The sequence below is a fragment of the Felis catus genome, chromosome E1 (genome assembly GCF_018350175.1).
Source record: "Felis catus isolate Fca126 chromosome E1, F.catus_Fca126_mat1.0, whole genome shotgun sequence".
In the NCBI taxonomy this organism is placed as follows: domain Eukaryota; kingdom Metazoa; phylum Chordata; class Mammalia; order Carnivora; family Felidae; genus Felis; species Felis catus.
In genome coordinates, this window is record NC_058381.1 from 16875493 (window position 1) to 16895941 (window position 20449).

Consider the following 20449-nt stretch of genomic DNA (forward strand, 5'->3'; position numbering starts at 1 on the left):
TGATCTTATAATGCAGAATCAGAGCCAGTAAGTTAATGCAAAACAGCATTGATGACAGTAATTATAACATAGGCTTATTGTTTTAAATAAATAACAGCTTTCCCTCCAACACAAGAGGCAAAAAGATATTCAAAGGAACATAAAAGATGCTCACTACTGTAAGTTAGAAATCATCCCTTCCTAAAAGGTGTGGCTTTGGAAATGAACATGATTCTTCTTTTTCTACTTGCAGAGTTGCTTAAAACTGCCAAGACAAATAGAATTTATCCAGATTTGAAGGGGTACACACACACCAATGTTTATAGCAGCATTATCAACAATAGCCAAACTATGGAAAGAGCCCAAATGTCCATTGACTGATGAATGGATAAAGAAGATGTGGTATATTTACAATGGAATATTACTCAGCCATCAAAAGGATGAAATCTTGCCATTTGCAATGACATGGATGGAGCTAGAATGTATTATGCTAAGCAAAATAAGTCAACCAGATAAAGACAAATATTACATTATTTCATTCATATGGGGAATTTAAGAAACAAAACAGATGAACACATGGGAAGGGGGGGAAAGAAAAGGAAAGAGGGAAACAAATCACAGGAGACTCTTAACTATAGAGAACAAACTCAGGGTTTGTTGATGGAAGGCAGGGGATGGGCTAGATGGGTGATGGGTGTTAAGGAGTGCACAGTGTAAGTGATGAAACCAATATTACACTGCTTGTTAACTAAATTTTAATAAAAATTAAAAAAGAATTTATCTACTCTTGGTCCTCCCACAATAAGCACAGCATAGGGATTAGGGGGAGGACACATGTCTTCCACCTCAAATACCTTTTCAATATCTGCAATATCAAAATAAGGCAAGTCTCTATCCATGACTATCATTCCCTGGACTATGTTTTCCCAATATTAATTTCCCCCCTTTCTTATTCTCCACCTTTCTTTCTTTTTCATTCCTTAATTCCTTTCCTCCTCAACTTATATGAACACCTGTTTCATAAATCTAGGGAAAGATTAGATAGCATTCACCAGAACTCCACTTAAACACCACCACCACCACCAACAACAACAACAACAAAACAAGCCTGGTGTCCAGGACCACTCTCTGTAGTGGGATTCATGACACAAAACTGTTCCTTTCTCACCCAAAACATTTAGTAGCCACGCTATAAAAGTGTGATTCCCACAGTTTTCAGGTTTACTCTATATCACCCATAGATTTTTAAGTATCCGACTAGTTTTACATAGAACTAAAATATTGACATTCTTTGGAAAACCCATCAGTTTAGAGCCTTTTTTTCTTTAAAAAATAAAAATAAAACCCATAATTCTATTTGTTTTGGTAGTAACATAAAAAACATATTTTACTGTATTATTTCAATAAAGGCATACAAGTAAAAATGCTTGGGAGAAGAAACCTAGAAATGTTAGAATTCTAAGTTAGATATTAAAACTAGAATTACCACTACCAACTTAATTTCCAAAATATTCAGATTATCACTCAAGCACCTCTTCTTTTGAATGAACTTAAAATTGAGTTCTACAAGCAGAAGGTTGAAACTAGACCACTTTCTCACACCATTCACAAAAATAAACTCAAAATGGATAAAGGACCTGAATGTGAGACAGGAAACCATCAAAACCTTAAAGGAGAAAGCAGGAAAAGACCTCTCTGACCTCAGCCGTAGCAATCTCTTACTCGACACATCCCCAAAGGCAAGGGAATTAAAAGCAAAAGTGAATTACTGGGACCTTATGAAGATAAAAAGCTTCTGCACAGCAAAGGAAACAACCAACAAAACTAAAAGGCAACCAACGGAATGGGAAAAGATATTTGCAAATGACATATCAGACAAAAGGCTAGTATCCAAAATCTATAAAGAGCTCACCAAACTCCACACCCGAAAAACAAATAACCCAGTGAAGAAATGGGCAGAAAACATGAAAAGACACTTCTCTAAAGAAGACATCCAGATGGCCAATAGGCACATGAAAAGATGTTCAACGTCGCTCCTTATCAGGGAAATACAAATCAAAACCACACTCAGATATCACCTCACACCAGTCAGAGTGGCCAAAATGAACAAATCAGGAGACTATAGATGCTGGAGAGGATGTGGAGAAACGGGAACCCTCTTGCACTGTTGGTGGGAATGCAAATTGGTGCAGCTGCTCTGGAAAGCAGTGTGGAGGTTCCTCAGAAAATTAAAAATAGACCTACCCTATGACCCAGCAATAGCACTGCTAGGAATTTACCCAGGGATACAGGAGTACTGATGCATAGGGGAACTTATACCCCAATGTTTATAGCAGCACTCTCAACAATAGCCAAATTATGGAAAGAGCCGAAATGTCCATCAACTGATGAATGGATAAAGAAATTGTGGTTTATATACACAATGGAATACTATGTGGCAATGAGAAAGAATGAAATATGGCCCTTTGCAGCAATGTGGATGGAACTGGAGAGTGTGATGCTAAGTGAAATAAGCCATACAGAGAAAGACAGATACCATATGGTTTCACTCTTATGTGGATCCTAAGAAACTTAACAGAAACCCATGGGGGAAGGGAAGGAAAAAAAAAAAAAGAGGTTAGAGTGGGAGAGAGCCAAAACATAAGAGACTGTTAAAAACTGAGAACAAACTGAGGGTTGATGGGGGGTGGGAGGGAGGGGTGGGTGGGTGATGGGTATTGAGGAGGGCACCTTTTGGGATGAGCACTGGGTGTTGTATGGAAACCAATTTGACAATAAATTTCATATATTAAAAAAATAAAATTTAAAAAAAGATGCTGGTTTTGTAAAATAAAAAAAAATTGAGTTCTAACTTGACAACTTTAGTATCGCACTATAGTGAAAAATACATCTAGTTGTGATGAGTGAATTGTGTGGGGAATGAACAGTTAGATATAGCTATCAAGATCTAAGGGTGATGTCATGTGAAGGGATTCCATGGGAATAGAATGGCTTTTATTATGCCGGTGTATTACATCATTCCAGCTTGAGCACACTCCCTTTGAGTGGCACTTACATTGTCTTGGGTTTCGCAGCAAACTTCTGAGCATTTTCGAACTTTGGTCATAGAATGTTTCCAGCAAGGCCAATGTCCTCTGCCGACCCAAAAACCCTACCTAAGCAGAAAGTTTGCAATTAGTTGTCACAGAAAATTTGAGATTTTTGTGTAAATGTAATATGGCTTATTGAAGCTTTTATCATCACCACTACTACCATCATTATGTAAATAAAAACTGAGGAGTCAAAGTCAGGAAAGTTATACCTTGTCTTCAGGCTTATATTCTACTTCCCCATCCTGTGACATGTCAAAATACCTTGCACTTAAATATATAGATGCTTAACAAATAGTTACTGACTTAATTGTTAAATCCAATGTACAATGCTCAGTTCTTATCTAATTTGATCTGTGTATGACACTTGAAACAATTAACTGCTCCCTACTTGTTCTATTTTTTGCATTGTTTTTATTTTGAGAAACATTTTAATTATAGAAAAATAGAGAAAATGATAAAACTAACACTTGTGTTCCCAACACCCAGAAATGATGATTATCAACATTTTGTTTATGTACTTTAAAATATATTGTTGACATCATAAAACATGTGTACTTCTTAAAATTGCTTTTACTTACTCAACATTGAGATCAATTCATGTATGTAAAGAAATATACTTTATTCCTTTTAGCTGCTGTTTTCTATTCTATAATATGAAAACACTGTAATTTTTTTAAGTCCCTTTACTGATTGGCATTTCAATCATTTCCAGTGTTTTGATACTCAAATAATGCTGCAATGGATTTCCTTATACACATCTCCTTGAGTACACCTGTAAACATTTCCTTAGGGGAATAATTAAAAGTGTAATTAATGGATTGTATACTATGTGCATTTTCACCATTAGTAGTTATTGCTAAATGTTCAACAAAACACCTATACCAATTTACTTCTCACCATTACTGAATAAGAATGTCATTTCTCCATATCCATGCCAATACTAGATATTGTTAAAGGTTACAATTTTTTTTCAATCTGATGGATAAAAAATGGTATCTAGTTATTTTAATTTGCATTTCCCTGATTCTTAGTGACGTTAAATATTTTCATTTGTTTACTATGTATTTGCGTTCCCTCATCTATGAATGGCTTTTTTATGTCCTTTTCCTTTCTTCAGTTAGAAAGAGTTGCCTATTTCTTACTAATTTGTAAATTTTTGACAATGATCATTCTGTGATCTATATATCAAATACCCTTTCCCAGTTTACCTCTTATTTTTTAATTTAACTTTTGGTGAGTTTAGTCATATCATAGTTTTTAATTTTGAGGCAGTCAAATATATTGATTATTTCTTTTATGATTTGTGCTTACTAGAGGTATTCTTTAAGAATATTACCTACCTGAGGTTTAAAGGCATGCTCTATACTTTATATGGGCTTCTAAAATGTTTATAATTTTGTTTTCCATATCTAGGTCTTTGATTAGATAGGACCTATTTTTCCTCATTATGGAGGCTCAAATCTAATTTTAACTTTTTCCCAGTTGTTCCAACTTAGCATTTATTGATAAGGCTCTTCTTACTGATTTCTATTGCTACCTATGTCATATGCTAAATTCTCACATACTCATAAATCTAATGTCAGGCCCAATATTCTGTAAATACAGCTTTATTTTGAAAAACCCGGGAAATCCTCCCCAGCTTGCTCTTCTTTTCATAATTGTTTTTGCTATATTTGGACCTTAATTTCCATATAGCTTTTAAAAAGTAAACCTTTTTTTATAGTACAACATACATACAGAAAAGTATACAAATAATAAGCATATGGTTTTATCACAGTATAATCACACACAGGAGCTGTTTCTCAAAGGAGAATAGTTAACATTAGTAGAGGGTATAATTTTGCTCCAAAACTCAAGTAATCTACACTGTAATTCTTCTATTGCAACTTGCCATAACATTCCAATTTGCCCCACTTCAAATACTGTAGGATAATATAGGTGTTAAGGTATAAAGTAAAGAAGAGTTTTTGCACTGTAGAGTACAAAACCTACAAAGCCTTTTCTTTCTCTAGGACTTTAGTAGCTAACAGCTCATTTAATGTGTAACAACAGAATATAAGAGTAAATGTTGTTCCTAAAATGTAAAAAGGTCCAATAAGCATTGTTCCTCTTTTTTAGTGGCAGGCGACATATTTGCTTCATATTTGAGATATCCTGTCATGTTTCAGGATATGCTAAAAATATTGCCATGGTAGTAAACCCTGAATTTGTATGGTTTTTATCTCTCACCCTCTGACACATATGGGTTGTACCAAAAGCATCTAAAGCATCACGCTCAGCAGATCCAATCACCATGATGGAAATCATCGTGGTTAGTAGATCTGACATTCTGTGAAATGTCTGCATAATAGATTTTAATAGAAAGAAAGAGGGCTGCTTATTGCTCTGGCAAGGCAGTAAAAGTATAGTGCTGACAGGTTAAGTCAAACTTCTGTTGGTCCTTGTAAACTGCTCTAGAGAGAATAGTATTTGACAAACCAATAGTTGTAAATGAGGAGGTTGTGTCAGTTTGGTTCAATAAAGATTCCACACAGTGGATAACAATTGCAAATGGAGTCGTAGTAGTCTACAAACATTCTTTAAGATCTACCTTCTGCATAGGCAAAACAGGAGAATTAGACAAGAATGTGATAGGTTTACTTCTTCTGAACCTTCATTCATGTGTTTTTATATCTAATTTCTGTGGAATGATTTTGTTTTTGTTATTTTTGTTTATTTTTACCATTCTGGCAGACTGAGAAAGTTCAGGAGTTTCTATGTGGTCCTTCCTACCATGACATCCTTTAGTCCCTAATTTGTGAGGATGCTGCTAGTCGCTGAGTATGTCTATTCTAGTTATACATTCAGGAACCAGAAACAAACAGAGCTAAATCCAAAGATTAATTGGGGGACCAAAATAGCATTTATCACTTGACACCTATAAGCTCTAATTTTAACCAGTGGTCCACTGGGGGATTTTGAGATCTTAGGAATTAGTATTAACTTGCAATCAGTGTCTGGTAATCTCTGAAAGTCTGGGATATTTTCCTTTTTCCAATGTATATCACCCTAGTAAATGGCTACAGGTATTTTGAGGAATGCTTGCAGTAAGATCTAGAGTATATGTTTGAGGCAGTCTTATAGGATTCTTTCTCAAGAGAGCCAGACTCCTGTTCCATCAAAGAATTCTGGGTGTATAAATTGGCTTAAGTCTGGAAAGTGGATGAGAAGCCAAGATTCTCCCTTGAGGTGTCTCAACTCATGTTTTTAGCCTCATAGTTAGAGCTTTTCTGTGAATAACTCTAAATAATAATTTAATAGACATCCTATCTATGTAACTCTAAGGAAACCGGTCAAAATTTTCAGATGGCTACTTTAATTCTTATTGTTCATTGTGGTAATTCCAATTATACATTCAGTAAGTAGGTAAATAACCACAGTGTAAGTCCCAGACAAAATGAATTCATTATAATGTGGACCTTGACATTGGGCATTGAGTTAAAATGCCATTTATCTACGATATCTATGAGCACTGACTTTGACCAGTAGATCTTGTCTCTGGCAGTTAAATACCATGTCTTCTATCATTCTGGAATCCCATAATTTCAATGGCACTATCTACTACCATCAACTTCAGCCTACAGAGGAGAGCTACCAAAGAGATTTTTTTTTTAGATACTAGTCTTCTCCTCATTAATGTACTTCTCAAGAAAGTGTCATCTGTGCCCTCTGGGGGGATATGGTAAAGGTGCATAATGGGCAGGCTACATAAGAGAAATCAACTTTAACAACCTTATAAGCTTTTGGATTTCTTCCTCTATAGTATTCCAAGAAGACTCTGGCATCTCAATCTCATTGAACATAAGCCATATTTGAGTCAAGGTTTCAATTTACCTACCAAGAAAACTGTTAAAACCATTCACAGATACTCAAAATATTATTGCTAAGTAAATTTTATAAGTATAACAATATTGACAAGTTTGAGCCAATCCAAACTTATATCTATCCTTCCTAGTCTAAAAGTTTTATAATCAATCCCCACACATATTCTCTAGGTTTTTGCTGCTATGAATTAGTAAAAACTTACTATTCCCTTAGAGTACCAACAATCACCTCTCAGTACAGATTTGACTAGTCCTGTTGGGACATGCTGAGATCTGACTCCAACTTTGGGTCTAATGGCAATGAATGTTGGACAGGTGGGCCTTAAGGAAAATAGACATCCCCCTGCAAGCTAAGTGCCTTAAGTGAAGTTATTATAGGGGCTATAAGGAAAGAAAAGCTAATATTCTCAAACAGGAGAGAAGGGATTGCTTCTGCTGCCAAGGAAGGCTTAGAGAGATTTGTACTTCAAGTCTTAGCTTCCATCCAAACGTAAACATTCCAAGTCTCAAGGTCCCTCTATTTTCCAAGCAGCATGCTGACTTTCCTATAAGAGACTTGACAACTCTATGAATTCAACTTGCATTTTAATCCTGTTACATTAAATTTAGAGCTGATTTTTCATCCACATCTGCCCTAAAAATAAAAGAAATAGAGATTCCTTCAGAGCCATTATGAAAATTTTATCGTTTTCTGACTGCAACTTGAGCGAGAATTTAAAGCCCTGAGCTTGTCTTTTACTTTCTACAATATCTCCAATGTAATGAAATGAAGCCCATCCACTGACTTGTAGTCAACACTTACTGTAATTATGGTTAAATGCAACAGCCACTTGGTCTCTTAAAGCCCTTCCTTCAAAAGACACTTCATCCCAAGCAACCACAGTGACAATTTAAAAATATTTTTTCATTGAGGAATAATAAATACGTAACAAGGTGTGCAAATACCAAATGTTTATTTCAGCGAATGTTTACCTATACTATACTGTATACTCTATATAAGTACCACTCAGATAAAGATATAGAACATTTTCATAATTGCCCGAAGGCTCCTTCATGGCATCTCTTAGTCAATAATTCCTCCAAAGGTAATTATTATTATGATGTTTTCACTATAGATTAGTTTGCTTATTTTTGTATTTCATATAAATGAAATTATATAGTATATACCCTTTTATATCTTTTTTGTTCAATATTATATCCATAAATTTTATTCATGTTTAATTTTTCTGTAATTTTTTTCATTGCTACATAATAATCCACTAATATATATAAAGATTTATTATTAAAATCTTTAATATATAGATTTATTAATATATATTAATTAATATATAAAGGTTTATTTAATCGTACCATTATTGATAAACATTTGTACTATTTTTAGTTTTTTACTATTATAAATAATACTATGAGCATTCTTGTTTTTTTATCAACCTCAAAGAAGTATAATTTACATCCAATAAAATGACCCAATTTTAAGCATAGAGTTCAATGACTTGTGACAATGTATACACCCACATGACTACCACCAAAATGAAGATATAGATTTTTTCATTAAATCAAAAAGTTCCCTTGTGCCCCTTTGTACTCATGGCCCCAGAAAACTATCATTCTGCTTTCTACTGCTATAGATTAGTTTTCCTTTTTCTAGATTTTCATATAAACGAAATCATGTAGTATGCATTCTTTTATGTCTTCTTTCTTTCACTTAGTATAGTATTTTTGAAATTCATCAATGTTATTGTGTGTATGAGTACTTCATCTCCTTTTATCGCAAAGTAGTATTCCATTGTAAGGATATAATACAATGTGTTTATCCACAAGTTGATGGACACTTGGGTTGTTTCCAGTTTGGAGGTGTGAATTACACTGCTAAGAGCATTGGCAAACAAGTCTTTGAATATTCATATTTTTCATTTTTTCTAATTTTATTTCATTTCTTCTTGGTAAATAGCTAGGAGTGGAATTGCTGGTTGCTGGCTCATATGGTAAATATATGTTTACTTTTTCTCTATTAAAAATTTTTAAAGTTACTTATTTTGAGAGAGAGAGAGAGAATTGCAGAGGGGCAGAGAGAGAGAGAGAGAGAGAATCCCAAGCAGGCTCTTCACTGTCTGCACAGAGCTGGACATGGGCTCAAACCCACGAACTGTGAGATCATGACCTGAGTCAAAGTCCAGCTGTAACAAACTGAGCCACCCAGGTGTCCTTATATGTTTAACTTTTTAAGAGACTGCCAAAATGTTTTCCAAAGTGTTTGTTCCATTCCTATCAGCAATATATGAGAATTCTAGTTGCTTCATATCTTTGCCAATATTTGGCATTGTCAGTCTTGTTTTTTTTTTTTTTTAATTCCAGTATAGTTTACAGTGTTATATTAATTTTGGGTATGCAATGGAGTGATGGAACAATTCTATACGTTACTCAGTACTCATCATAAGTGACTCTTAATTTCTTCCACCTATATCACCCATCTCCCCATCCACCTCTCCTCTGGTAACCATCATTTTGTTCTCTATAGCCAAGAGTCTATTTTCTGGTTTGTCTTTTTTTTTCTTTGTTCATTTGTTTTGTTTCTTAAATTCCACAGATGAGTGAGACCATATGATATTTGTCTTTCTCTGACTGACTTACTTCACTTAGCATTATACCCTCCTGATTGATCCATGTTGTTGCAAATGGTAAGATTTCATTCCTTTTTTGGCTGAGTAATATTCCATTGTATACATATACCACCTCTTCTTTATCCATTCATCTATAAATGGATACTTGGGCTGCTTCCATAATTTGGCTATTATAAATAATGCTACAGTAAACATAGGGGTACATATACCATTTTGAATTAGTGTTTTTGTGTTGTTTGTGTAAATACCCAGTAGTGGAATTACTGGATCATATGGTAATTCTATTTTTAATTTTTTGAGGAACCTCCATACTGTTTTCCACCAGTTTGCATTCCCACCAACAGTGTCTGAGCACTGCTTTTTCTCCACATCCTTGCTAACACTTGTTTCTTGTGTTTTTTATTTTAACCATTCTGACAGGTGTGAGGTGATATCTCATTTTAGTTTTGATTTGCAATTCCCTGATGATGAATGATGTTGAGCATTTTTCATTTGTATTTTGGTCATCTCAATGTCTTCTTTGGAGAAATGTCTGTTCATGTCTCCTGCCCATTTTTTAATTGGATTATTTGGTCTTGGGGGTGTTAAGTTTTATCAGTTCTTAATACATTTTGGATACTAACCCTTTATTGGATATGTCATTTGCAAATATCTTCTCCCATTCAAGTAGGTTGTCTTTTAGTTTTGTGAATTGTTTCCTTTGTTGTGCAGAAGATTTTATTTTGATGCAGTCCCAATAGTTTATTTTTGGTTTTGTTTCCCTTGCTTCAGAAGACATACCTAGAAAAATGTTGCTATGGCTGATGTCAGAGAAATAACTGCCTGTGCTCTCTTACAGGATTTTTCTGGTTTCAGGTCTCACATTTAGGTGTTTAGTCCATTCTGAGTTTATTTTTGTGCATGGTGTAAGAAAATGATCCAGTGTCATTCTTCTGCTTATAGCTGTCCAGTTTTCCCAATACCATTTGTTGAAGAGACTATCTTTTCTCCAATACATATACTTGCCTCCTTTGTTGAAAATTAATTTACCATATCAACAAGGGGCTATTTCTTGAGTCTCTATTCTATTCCATTAATCTCTGTGTCTATATTTGTGCCAGTACCATACTGTTTTGATTAGTATAGCTTTGTATTAATATCTTGACATTTGGGACTGTGATACCTCCAGTTTTATTCTTCTTTTTCAAGATTGCTTTGGCTTTAAGGTCTCTGTGGTCCCATGCAAATGTTAAGATTATTTGTGCTAGTTCTGTGAAAAATTATGTTGGTTTTTGATAGTGATTACATTAAATCTGTAGATTGCTTTGGGTAGTATGCACATTTTAACAATATTGGTTCTTCCAGTCCATAAGCATGGGATATCTTTCCATTTGTTTCTGTCATCTTCATTTTCCTTCATCAGTGTTTTACAGTTTTCAGAGTATAGGTTATTTACCGACTTGGTTAAGTTTGTTCCTAGGTATTTTATTATTTTTGTTGCAATTGTAAATGGGATTGTTTTCTTGATTTCTTCTTCTGCTATTTCATTATTAGTGTACAGAAATGCAATGGGTTTCTGCATATTGATTTTGTATGCTGCTACCTTACTGAATTCATTTATCAGTTCTAGTCATTTTTTGGTGGAGTCTTTAGGGTTTTCTATAGAGAGTATCATGTCATCTGCAAATAGTGAAAGTTTTACTTCTTCCTTACCAATTTGGATTATTTTCATTTCTTTTTGTTGTCTGATTGCTATGGCTATGACTTTCAATACTATGTGGAATAAAAGTGGTGAGAGTGGACATCCTTGTTATGCTCCAAGTCTTAGAAGAAAATTCTTAGTTTTTCACCATTGGGTATGATATTAGTTGTGGGTTTTTCATATATGGTCTTTATTAAGTATACATATATACATATACATTCCTCTAAACCTTCCATGTTGAAGGTTTTTAATCATGAATAGATGCTGTACTGGCACTGGCAGTCTTTTTAACTCTAGCTATTCTAAGTGGGTGTAATTTTTAGCTCATGGTTTTAATTTGCATTTCTCTGATGACTGACACTGAAATATTTCCATGTATTGAGCATACATATATTTTCTCTTCTGACATGTCCATGGCATTTTTAACTGAATTATTTCATTAAGTTATAGGAGTTCTTTATGGGTTCTGGATTCAAATTTTTTGTCATTAAATGTATTGCAAATATTTTCTCCCAGTCTATAGCTTCCTTTTCATTTTCTTCATAGTGTCTTTCCAAAAATGGAATTTTAAAATTGCTTTTTATCAAATTTTCTTTTAAGGTTCATGTTTTCTTCTGGAAATTTGATTTTTACCTTAAACATTTAGGTCTAAAGTTTATTTCAAGCTTTTTTTTTTTTTTTTTTTTTTTGGATCGTGTGAGGTAAAGCTTGAGGTACTTTTATTTCCCCCTAGAGTTGGTAGCCAGTTTTTCCAGAACCTTTATTTCAAAAGATTATCCTAGGCACCACTTTTTGTTGAAAAGCAATTGCCTGTGCACATGTGGTTTTATGTCTGACTCTACCTGGTTCCATTAGTCTGTTTGTCTATCCTTACACCAATACTGTGTGTTCTTGACTTCTGTTGATATATAGTAAATCCTTAAATCAGGTAGTGCGACTCCTCCAACTTTGTTCTTTTTCAAAAGTATTTTGGCTATTCTGCATCCTTTGAAATGCCATATAGATTTTAAAACCAGTCCTGTCAGGGGCTCCTGGGTGGCTCAGTCAGTTAAGTGTCCAACTTTGGCCCACCAACTTTGGCCCAGGTCATGATCTCATGGTTCGTGGGTTTGAGCCCCTCGTCAGGCTCTGTGCAGACAGCTCAGAGCCTGGAGCCTGCTTTGGATTCTGTGTCTCCCTCTCTCTCTACCCCACTCCACTCACACTCTGTCTATCACTCTCTCTCTCAACAATAAATAAACATTAAAAAAAATGTAAAATGTAAAACTAGTCCTGTTGATTTCTACAAATAAGTTCACTGAGATTTCAGTTGGAACTGTGTTAATTTATAGGTCAGTTTGGGAACGAATAATATTTAGCCTTTTGATTTATGAATATAGTCTTTGAGACAAATGAGAAATGCTCTCTCTGTTTTTTAGGTTTTTAAAATTTCTCTCAACAGTGTTTTTTGGTTTTTAGTCTATAGGCATTGCAAGTATTTTGTTCAATATATCTCTATTTCGTGTGTGTGATATTAATGCAAATGGCATTTTATTTTATCTATTTAAAAAAAATTTAATGTATTTATTTTTGAGAGAGAGTGAGTGAGTGAGCAGGGGAGGGGCAGGGAGAGGGGGAGACACAAAATCCAAAGCAGGCTCCAGGCTCTGAGCTGTCAGCACAGGGCCTGATGTGGGGCTCGAACCCATGACTCGTGAGATCATGACCTGAGTCAAAGTCAGATGCTTAACTGACTGAGCCACTCAGGCACCCCAGGCAAATGGCATTTTAAAATTTCATCTTCCAATTTTTCATTGCTAATATAGAGAAATAAATTGATCTTTGTGTATTGACTGTATGTCCTGAAGCCTTACTAAATCATGTATATGTTCTGGTGGATATTTCAAAGATTTTATTTCAAAGATTTTATTTCAAAGATAAAAATTTTTATTTCAAAGATTTCTTAGGATTTTATACATAGAAGATTATGTAATTCCTAAAGGAGTTTTCTTTTTCTTTTCATGCCTTATTTCACTGGCTATTACTTCCAGGACAATGTTAAATAAAAGTGGTGAAAGTGGACACCAGATATAAGGAGGAAATCATTAAAATTTTTACCATTAAGTATAACCGTAAGTTTTTTTATAGATGCTCTTTATCAGGTTGAAGAAATTCTATTTCTATTTGCCAAGTGATTTATTGTTTTTGTTTTTTAAATGATGAATAGATGTTGAATTTTGTCAGATGATCATACAGCTTTTCTTTTTTTAATTTCTTAATGTGGTGAGTTGACTTGATTGAATTTTTACCATTAATCAACCTTGCATCCCTAGATTAAGCTCCATTTGATACTGATATATTACTTTTTTAATACATTACTGAACTAACTCAAAGATTTTTGTATCTTGTTCAGGGGAGATATTAGTGTATAGTTTTTTGTCTTGGAAGAGTTTTGTCTGGTTTTGATTTAAGAATAATGCTGGTCACATAAAACCAGTAGGATGTATTCCCTCTTCTATATTCTGAAAGACTGCATGGGTTTGGAATTAGTTCTTCCTTAAATGTTTGATAGAATTAATCAGTGAAGCCATCTGGGCCTGGAGTTTTGTTTGTGGAAATGTTTTAATGGCATTAATTAATTTCTTTATACATATAAGAGTATCTAGGTTTTCTATTTCCTCTTGAGTCAGACTTGGTAATTTGTGTCTTCCAGGAAACTTGTCCATTTAATCTAATTTGCAAATTTACTGACAAAAAGTTGTTCATAATGCTCTCTCATTGTTCTTTTAACGTTTTCAGGCTCTGTAGTGATGTCCTCTTTTTCTTTCTTGATATCAGTAATTTGTATCTTCCCTTTTTTTCTTTAATTAGTCTACCTAGAGATTCATCAATTATATTAATCTTTTCAAAGAACCAGCTTTTATTTTGATTGATTTTTACTATTGTATTTTTTTCTATGTCATTAATTTCTGCCCATTTCTTTATCATGCCCTTCTTTCTACTTAGTTGTTATTTATTTGGTCTTGCTTTACTTTTCTAGCTTTTTGAGATGGAAGCCTAGATCACTGATTTTGGACCTCTCTTATTTTCTTTATAAAAGCATTCTAAGCTATAAATTTCTAAGCACCACTGTATTGCTCCAATTATAATGCATTGTGTTTTAATTATCACTATTTAATTAGTTTAATTATCATTAAATTATTAGTTTTAATTATCATTATTTAATTAGTTTAATATTTTAAACTATTTCCTAATTTCTCTGATGATATTTTTTTGTCCATTGGTTAGTTGGAAGTGTGTTTTTAATTTCTAAATATTTGGGCATTTTCCAAGTATCTTTCTGTTATTGGTTTCTAATTGATTCTGCTGTAGCCAAAGAACATATACAATATGATTTCAATTCTTTTAAGTTTATTGAGACCACTTTAATGGTATATCATTTGATCATTTTGGTGAATGTCTCAAAGTAAAATTGAAAATTTATCAATTTTATTGATTTTTTTTCAAAGAACCAGCTTCTGGTGTTATTGATCGGCTTCATTGTGTTGTGTTTTGTTTTTTAGTTTCTATATCATTTATTTCTTCTCTAATCTTTATTATTTCCTTCCTTCTGCTAGCTTTAGGTTTTGTTTAGTCTACTTTTTCTAGCCCTTTTAGGTGTAAGGTTAGGTTGTTTATTTGAGATTTTTCTTGCTTCTTGAGAAAGTCCTGAATTGCTATAAACTTTCCTCTTAGAACCACTTCTACTGTATCCCAAAGTTTTTGGACTGTTGTGTTCTCATTTTCATTTGTTTTCCATACACTTTTTAATTTCTTCTTTTAATTCCTCATTGGCCCATTAATTGTTCAGTAACGTGTTATTTAACTTCCATGTATTTGTGGACTTTCCAAATTTTTTCTAGTGGTTCACTTTTAGTTTCATAGCATTGTGGTCAGAAAAGATGCATGGTATGACTTTGATATTCTTGAAATGTCGAGGCTGGTTTTGTGAGCTAATACATAATCTACTCTGGAGAATGTTCCATGTGCCCTTGAAAAGAATGTGTATTCTGCTCTTTTAGGATAGAATATTCTGAATATATCTGTAAAACCCATCTGTTCTAGTATGTCATTTGAAGCCATTATATCCTTGTTGATTTTCTGTTTAGACGATCTGTCCATAGATGTGAGTGGGTTTTAAAGTCCCTACTATTACGGTATTATTATCAGTTAGTTTCTTTATGTTTGTTATTAACTGCTTTATGTATTTGGGTGCTTCTATGTTGGGTACATATTTTCAGTTGTTATATCTTCTTGTTGGATTGTCCCTTTATTATTATATTGGGTCCTTCTTTGTCTCTTGTTACAGTCTTTATTTAAAAGTGTATTTTGTGTGATGTACATTTGGGTTTTTTCCATAATTTGGCTATTGTTGATAACACTGCTATAAACATCGGGGTGCATGCATCCCTTTGAATTAGTATTTTTGTTTGGGTAAATACCTAGTGTAATTGCTGGATCATAGGGTAGTTCTATTTTTGACTTTTTGAGGAACCTGCACAGTCTTTTCCAGAGTGGCTGCATTAGGCCTACCTCAAGAAGCAAGAAAAATCTCAAATAAACAAGCTAACCTTACACCTAAAGAAGCTAGAAAAAGAATGGCAGATGAAGTCTGAAGCCAGCAGAAGAAGGGAAATAATAAAGATTAGAGCAGAAATAGATGATATAGAAACCAAAAAAAAAAAAAAAAATGAAACAGATCAATGAGGGGTGCCTGGGTGGCTAAGTCCATTGAGTGTCTGACTCTTGATTTTGGCTCAGGTCATGATCTCAGGGTCATGGGATTGATCCCTGAATCAGGCTCATGCTGAGCATGAAGCTGCTTAAGATTCTCTCTCTCAGGGCACCAGGGTGGCTCAGTAGGTTGAGCATCCGACTTTGGCTCAGGTCATGATCTCACAGTTCTTGAGTTCATGCCCTGCGCTGACAGCTCAGAGCCTGGAGCCGGCTTCAGATTCTGTGTCTCCCTCTCTCTCTGCTCCTTTACCACTCACATTCTGTCTCTCACAAATGAATAAGTGTTAAAAAAAAAAAGACTCTCTCTCTCTCTCTCTTCCTCTGCTCCTTTCTCCCACTTGCATTCTCTCTCTCTCTCTCTCAAAACAAAACCAAAACCAAAACAAAAACAAAAAATAGATCAATGAAACCAGGAACTGGCTCTTTGAAAAAATTAATAAAATTGATAAACCCCTAGCCAGACTTATCAAAAAAGAGAAAGGACCCAAATAAATAAAATCACAAATGAGAGAGAACTAATAACCAAAACCACAGAAATATAAGTAATTATATGTAAGAAAGAAATATAAGTAAATATATGAAAAACTACATATGCCAACAATTTGGACAAAAATGAATGAATTCCTACAAAGATATAAACTACCAAAACTGAAACATGAAGAAGTTGAAAACTTGAGCAGACCAATAACAAGTAAAGAAATTGAGAGGTACCAGGTGTCTCAGTCAGTTAAGCATCTGACTTTGGCTCAGGTAGTGATCTCCCAGTTCATGGTTCAAGCCCCACATTGGACTCTCTGCTGTTAGCACAGAACACCCTTTGGATCTTCTGTCCCCCTTTCTCTCTGCTCCTCCCCTTCGCATTCTCTCTCTCTCAAATAAATAAATAAAAACTTTAAAAAATTAAAAAAAAAAACCCAGAAATTAAATCAGTGATCAAAAATCTCCCAACAAACAAAAGTCCAGGGCCAGATGGCCTTCCCAGGGGAATTCTACCAAACATTTAAAGAAGAATTAATACTTATTTTTCTCAAACTCTTCCAAAAAATAGAAATGGAAGGAAAACTTCAAATTAATTCTATGAGGCCACCATTACCCTGATACCAAAACTATCTAGATAAAGACTCCACTAAAAAAGGAGAACTGAATATCCCTAATGAACATGGATGCAAAAATTCTCAATTACATACTAGTAATTGAATCCTAAAGTACCTTAAAAGAATCATTCACCACTCAAGTGGGATTTATTCCTGGGCTGCAAGGGTTGTTCAATGTTTGTGACTTCTTCTTAACACCAGTTTGTATTTATCTTACAAACATCATCAATAGAGTATTTGGTTATGTTTCCCTTTTCACATTCACTGCCAGAAGCTTAGATTCAAATTTGTAGATGACCCAGAACAAATATTTAGGTCATTACAGTATGCAATTTAGGCTTTGTTTCCAGCTTCATTTAGTATCTTCTCATTTATTTCTTCTTTCATCTAACTTTTCAATAATGTTCCTTTGTTGCATTTTATCTATTTGCATAAGCTTCCTTAAATCTTTTCTGGAACATGGGGTTACAAACAAATATAAAGTTCATAAACAAATGTCTTTCAATAAAGTTTCTACCTAATTTTTGCAAATCCATTTGGAATCCTAGCATACTAGTATTCTTCCAAACGCCATTCTTAGAAATACTTTTTTTAAATTTTTATTTATTTTTATTTTTTTTCAATATATGAAATTTATTGTCAAATTGGTTTCCATACAACACCCAGTGCTCATCTCAACAGGTGCCCTCCTCAATACCCATCACCCACCCTCCCCTCCCTCCCACCCCCCATCAACCCTCAGTTTGTTCTCAGTTTTTAACAGTCTCTTATGCTTTGGCTCTCTCCCACTCTAACCTCTTTTTTTTTTCCTTCCCCTCCCCCATGGGTTTCTGTTAAGTTTCTCAGGATCCACCTAAGAGTGAAAACATATGGTATCTGTCTTTCTCTGTATGGCTTATTTCGCTTAGCATCACACTCTCCAGTTCCATCCACGTTGCTACAAAGGGCCATATTTCGTTCTTTCTCATTGCCATGTAGTACTCCATTGTGTATATAAACCACAATTTCTTTATCCATTCATCAGTTGATGGACATTTCTGCTCTTTCCATAATTTGGCTATTGTTGAGAGTGCTGCTATAAACATTGGGGTACAAGTGCCCCTATGCATCAGTACTCCTGTATCCCTTGGGTAAATTCTAGCAGTGCTATTGCTGGGTCATAGGGTAGGTCTATTTTTAATTTTCTGAGGAACCTCCACACTGTTTTCCAGAGTGGCTGCACCAATTTGCATTCCCACCAACAGTGCAAGAGGGTTCCCGTTTCTCCACATCCTCTCCAGCATCTAGAGTCTCCTGATTTGTTCATTTTGGCCACTCTGACTGGCGTGAGGTGATACCTGAGTGTGGTTTTGATTTGTATTTCCCTGATAAGGAGCGACGTTGAGCATCTTTTCATGTGCCTGTTGGCCATCCGGATGTTATCTTTAGAGAAGTGTCTATTCATGTTTTCTGCCCATTTCTTCACTGGGTTATTTGTTTTTCGGGTGTGGAGTTTGGTGAGCTCTTTATAGATTTTGGATACTAGCCCTTTGTCTGATATGTCATTTGCAAATATCTTTTCCCATTCCGTTGGTTGCCTTTTAGTTTTGTTGGTTGCTTCCTTTGCTGTGCAGAAGCTTTTATCTTCATAAGGTCCCAGTAATTCATTTTTGCTTTTAATTCCCTTGCTTTTGGGGATGTGTCAAGTAAGAGATTGCTACAGCTGAGGTCAGAGAGGTCTTTTCCTGCTTTCTCCTCTAAGGTTTTGATGGTTTCCTGTCTCACATTTAGGTCCTTTATCCATTTGGAGTTTATTTTTGTGAATGGTGTGGGAAAGTGGTCTAGTTTCAACCTTCTGCATGTTGCTGTCCAGTTCTCCCGGCACCATTTGTTAAGGAGACTGTCTTTTTTCCATTGGATGTTCTTTCCTGCTTTGTCAAAGGTTAGTTGGCCATATGTTTGTGGGTCTAGTTCTGGGGTTTCTATTCTATTCCATTGGTCTATGTGTCTGTTTTTGTGCCAATACCATGCTGTCTTGATGATGACAGCTTTGTAGTAGAGGCTAAAGTCTGGGATTGTGATGCCTCCTGCTTTGGTCTTCTTCAAAATTACTTTGGCTATTCAGGGCCTTTTGTGGTTCCATATGAATTTTAGGATTGCTTGTTCTAGTTTCGAGAAGAATGCTGGTGCAATTTTGATTGGGATTGCATTGAATGTGTAGATAGCTTTGGGTAGTATTGACATTTTGACAATATTTATTCTTCCAATCCATGAGCAGGGAATGTCTTTCCATTTCTTTAAATCTTCTTCAATTACCTTCATAAGCTTTCTATAGTTTTCAGCATACAGTTCTGTTACATCTTTGGTTAGGTTTATTCCTAGGTATTTTATGCTTCTTGGTGCAATTGTGAATGGGATCAGTTTCTTTATTTGTCTTTCTGTTGCTTCATTGTTAGTATATAAGAATGCAACTGACTTCTGTACATTGATTTTGTATCCTGCACCTTTGCTGAATTCCTGTATCAGTTCTAGCAGACTTTTGGTGGAGTCTATCGGATTTTCCATGTATAGTATCATGTCATCTGCAAAAAGCGAAAGCTTGACTTCATCTTTGCCAATTTTGATGCCTTTGATTTCCTTTTGTTGTCTGATCGCTGATGCTAGAACTTCCAACACTATGTTAAACAACAGCGGTGAGAGTGGGTATCCCTGTTGTGTTCCTGATCTCAGGGAAAAAGCTCTCAGTTTTTCCCCATTGAGGATGATGTTAGCTGTGGGCTTTACATAAATGGCCTTTATGATGTTTAAGTATGTCCCTTCTATCCCGACTTTCTCAAGGGTTTTTATTAAGAAAGCATGCTGGATTTTGTCAAAGGCCTTTTCTGCATCGATTGACAGGATCATATGGTTCTTCTCTTTTCTTTTATTAATGTGATGTATCACGTTGATTGATTTGCGAATGTTGAACCAGCCCTGCATCCCAGGAATGAATCCCACTTGATCATGGTGAATATTTCTTTTTATATGCTGTTGAATTCGATTTGCTAGTATCTTATTGAGAATTTTTGCATCCATATTCATCAGGGATATTGGCCTGTAGTTCTCTTTTTTGACTGGGTCTCTGTCTGGTTTAGGAATCAAAGTAATACTGGCTTCATAGAATGAGTCTGGAAGTTTTCCTTCCCTTTCTATTTCTTGGAATAGCTTGAGAAGGATAGGTATTATCTCTGCTTTAAACGTCTGGTAGAACTCCCCTGGGAAGCCATCTGGTCCTGGACTCTTATTTGTTGGGAGATTTTTGATAACCGATTCAATTTCTTTGCTGGTTATGGGTTTGTTCAAGCTTTCTATTTCCTCCTGATTGAGTTTTGGAAGAGTGTGGGTG

At 34.8% G+C, this 20449-nt stretch overlaps 1 protein-coding gene across 41 annotated transcripts in view; it reads right to left on the reverse strand.

Moving 5' to 3' along the window:
* The window catches only part of EFCAB5 (EF-hand calcium binding domain 5), a 198426-nt gene that overhangs the window by 64383 nt on the left and 113594 nt on the right, over positions 1-20449 (reverse strand). For all 41 annotated transcript variants that reach the window (XM_045044905.1, XM_045044891.1, XM_045044887.1 and 38 more), the window contains one exon: positions 3035-3134. In XM_045044905.1, coding sequence (XP_044900840.1) covers positions 3035-3134 — 100 coding nt within the window. The remainder of the gene's footprint in view (positions 1-3034; positions 3135-20449) is intronic.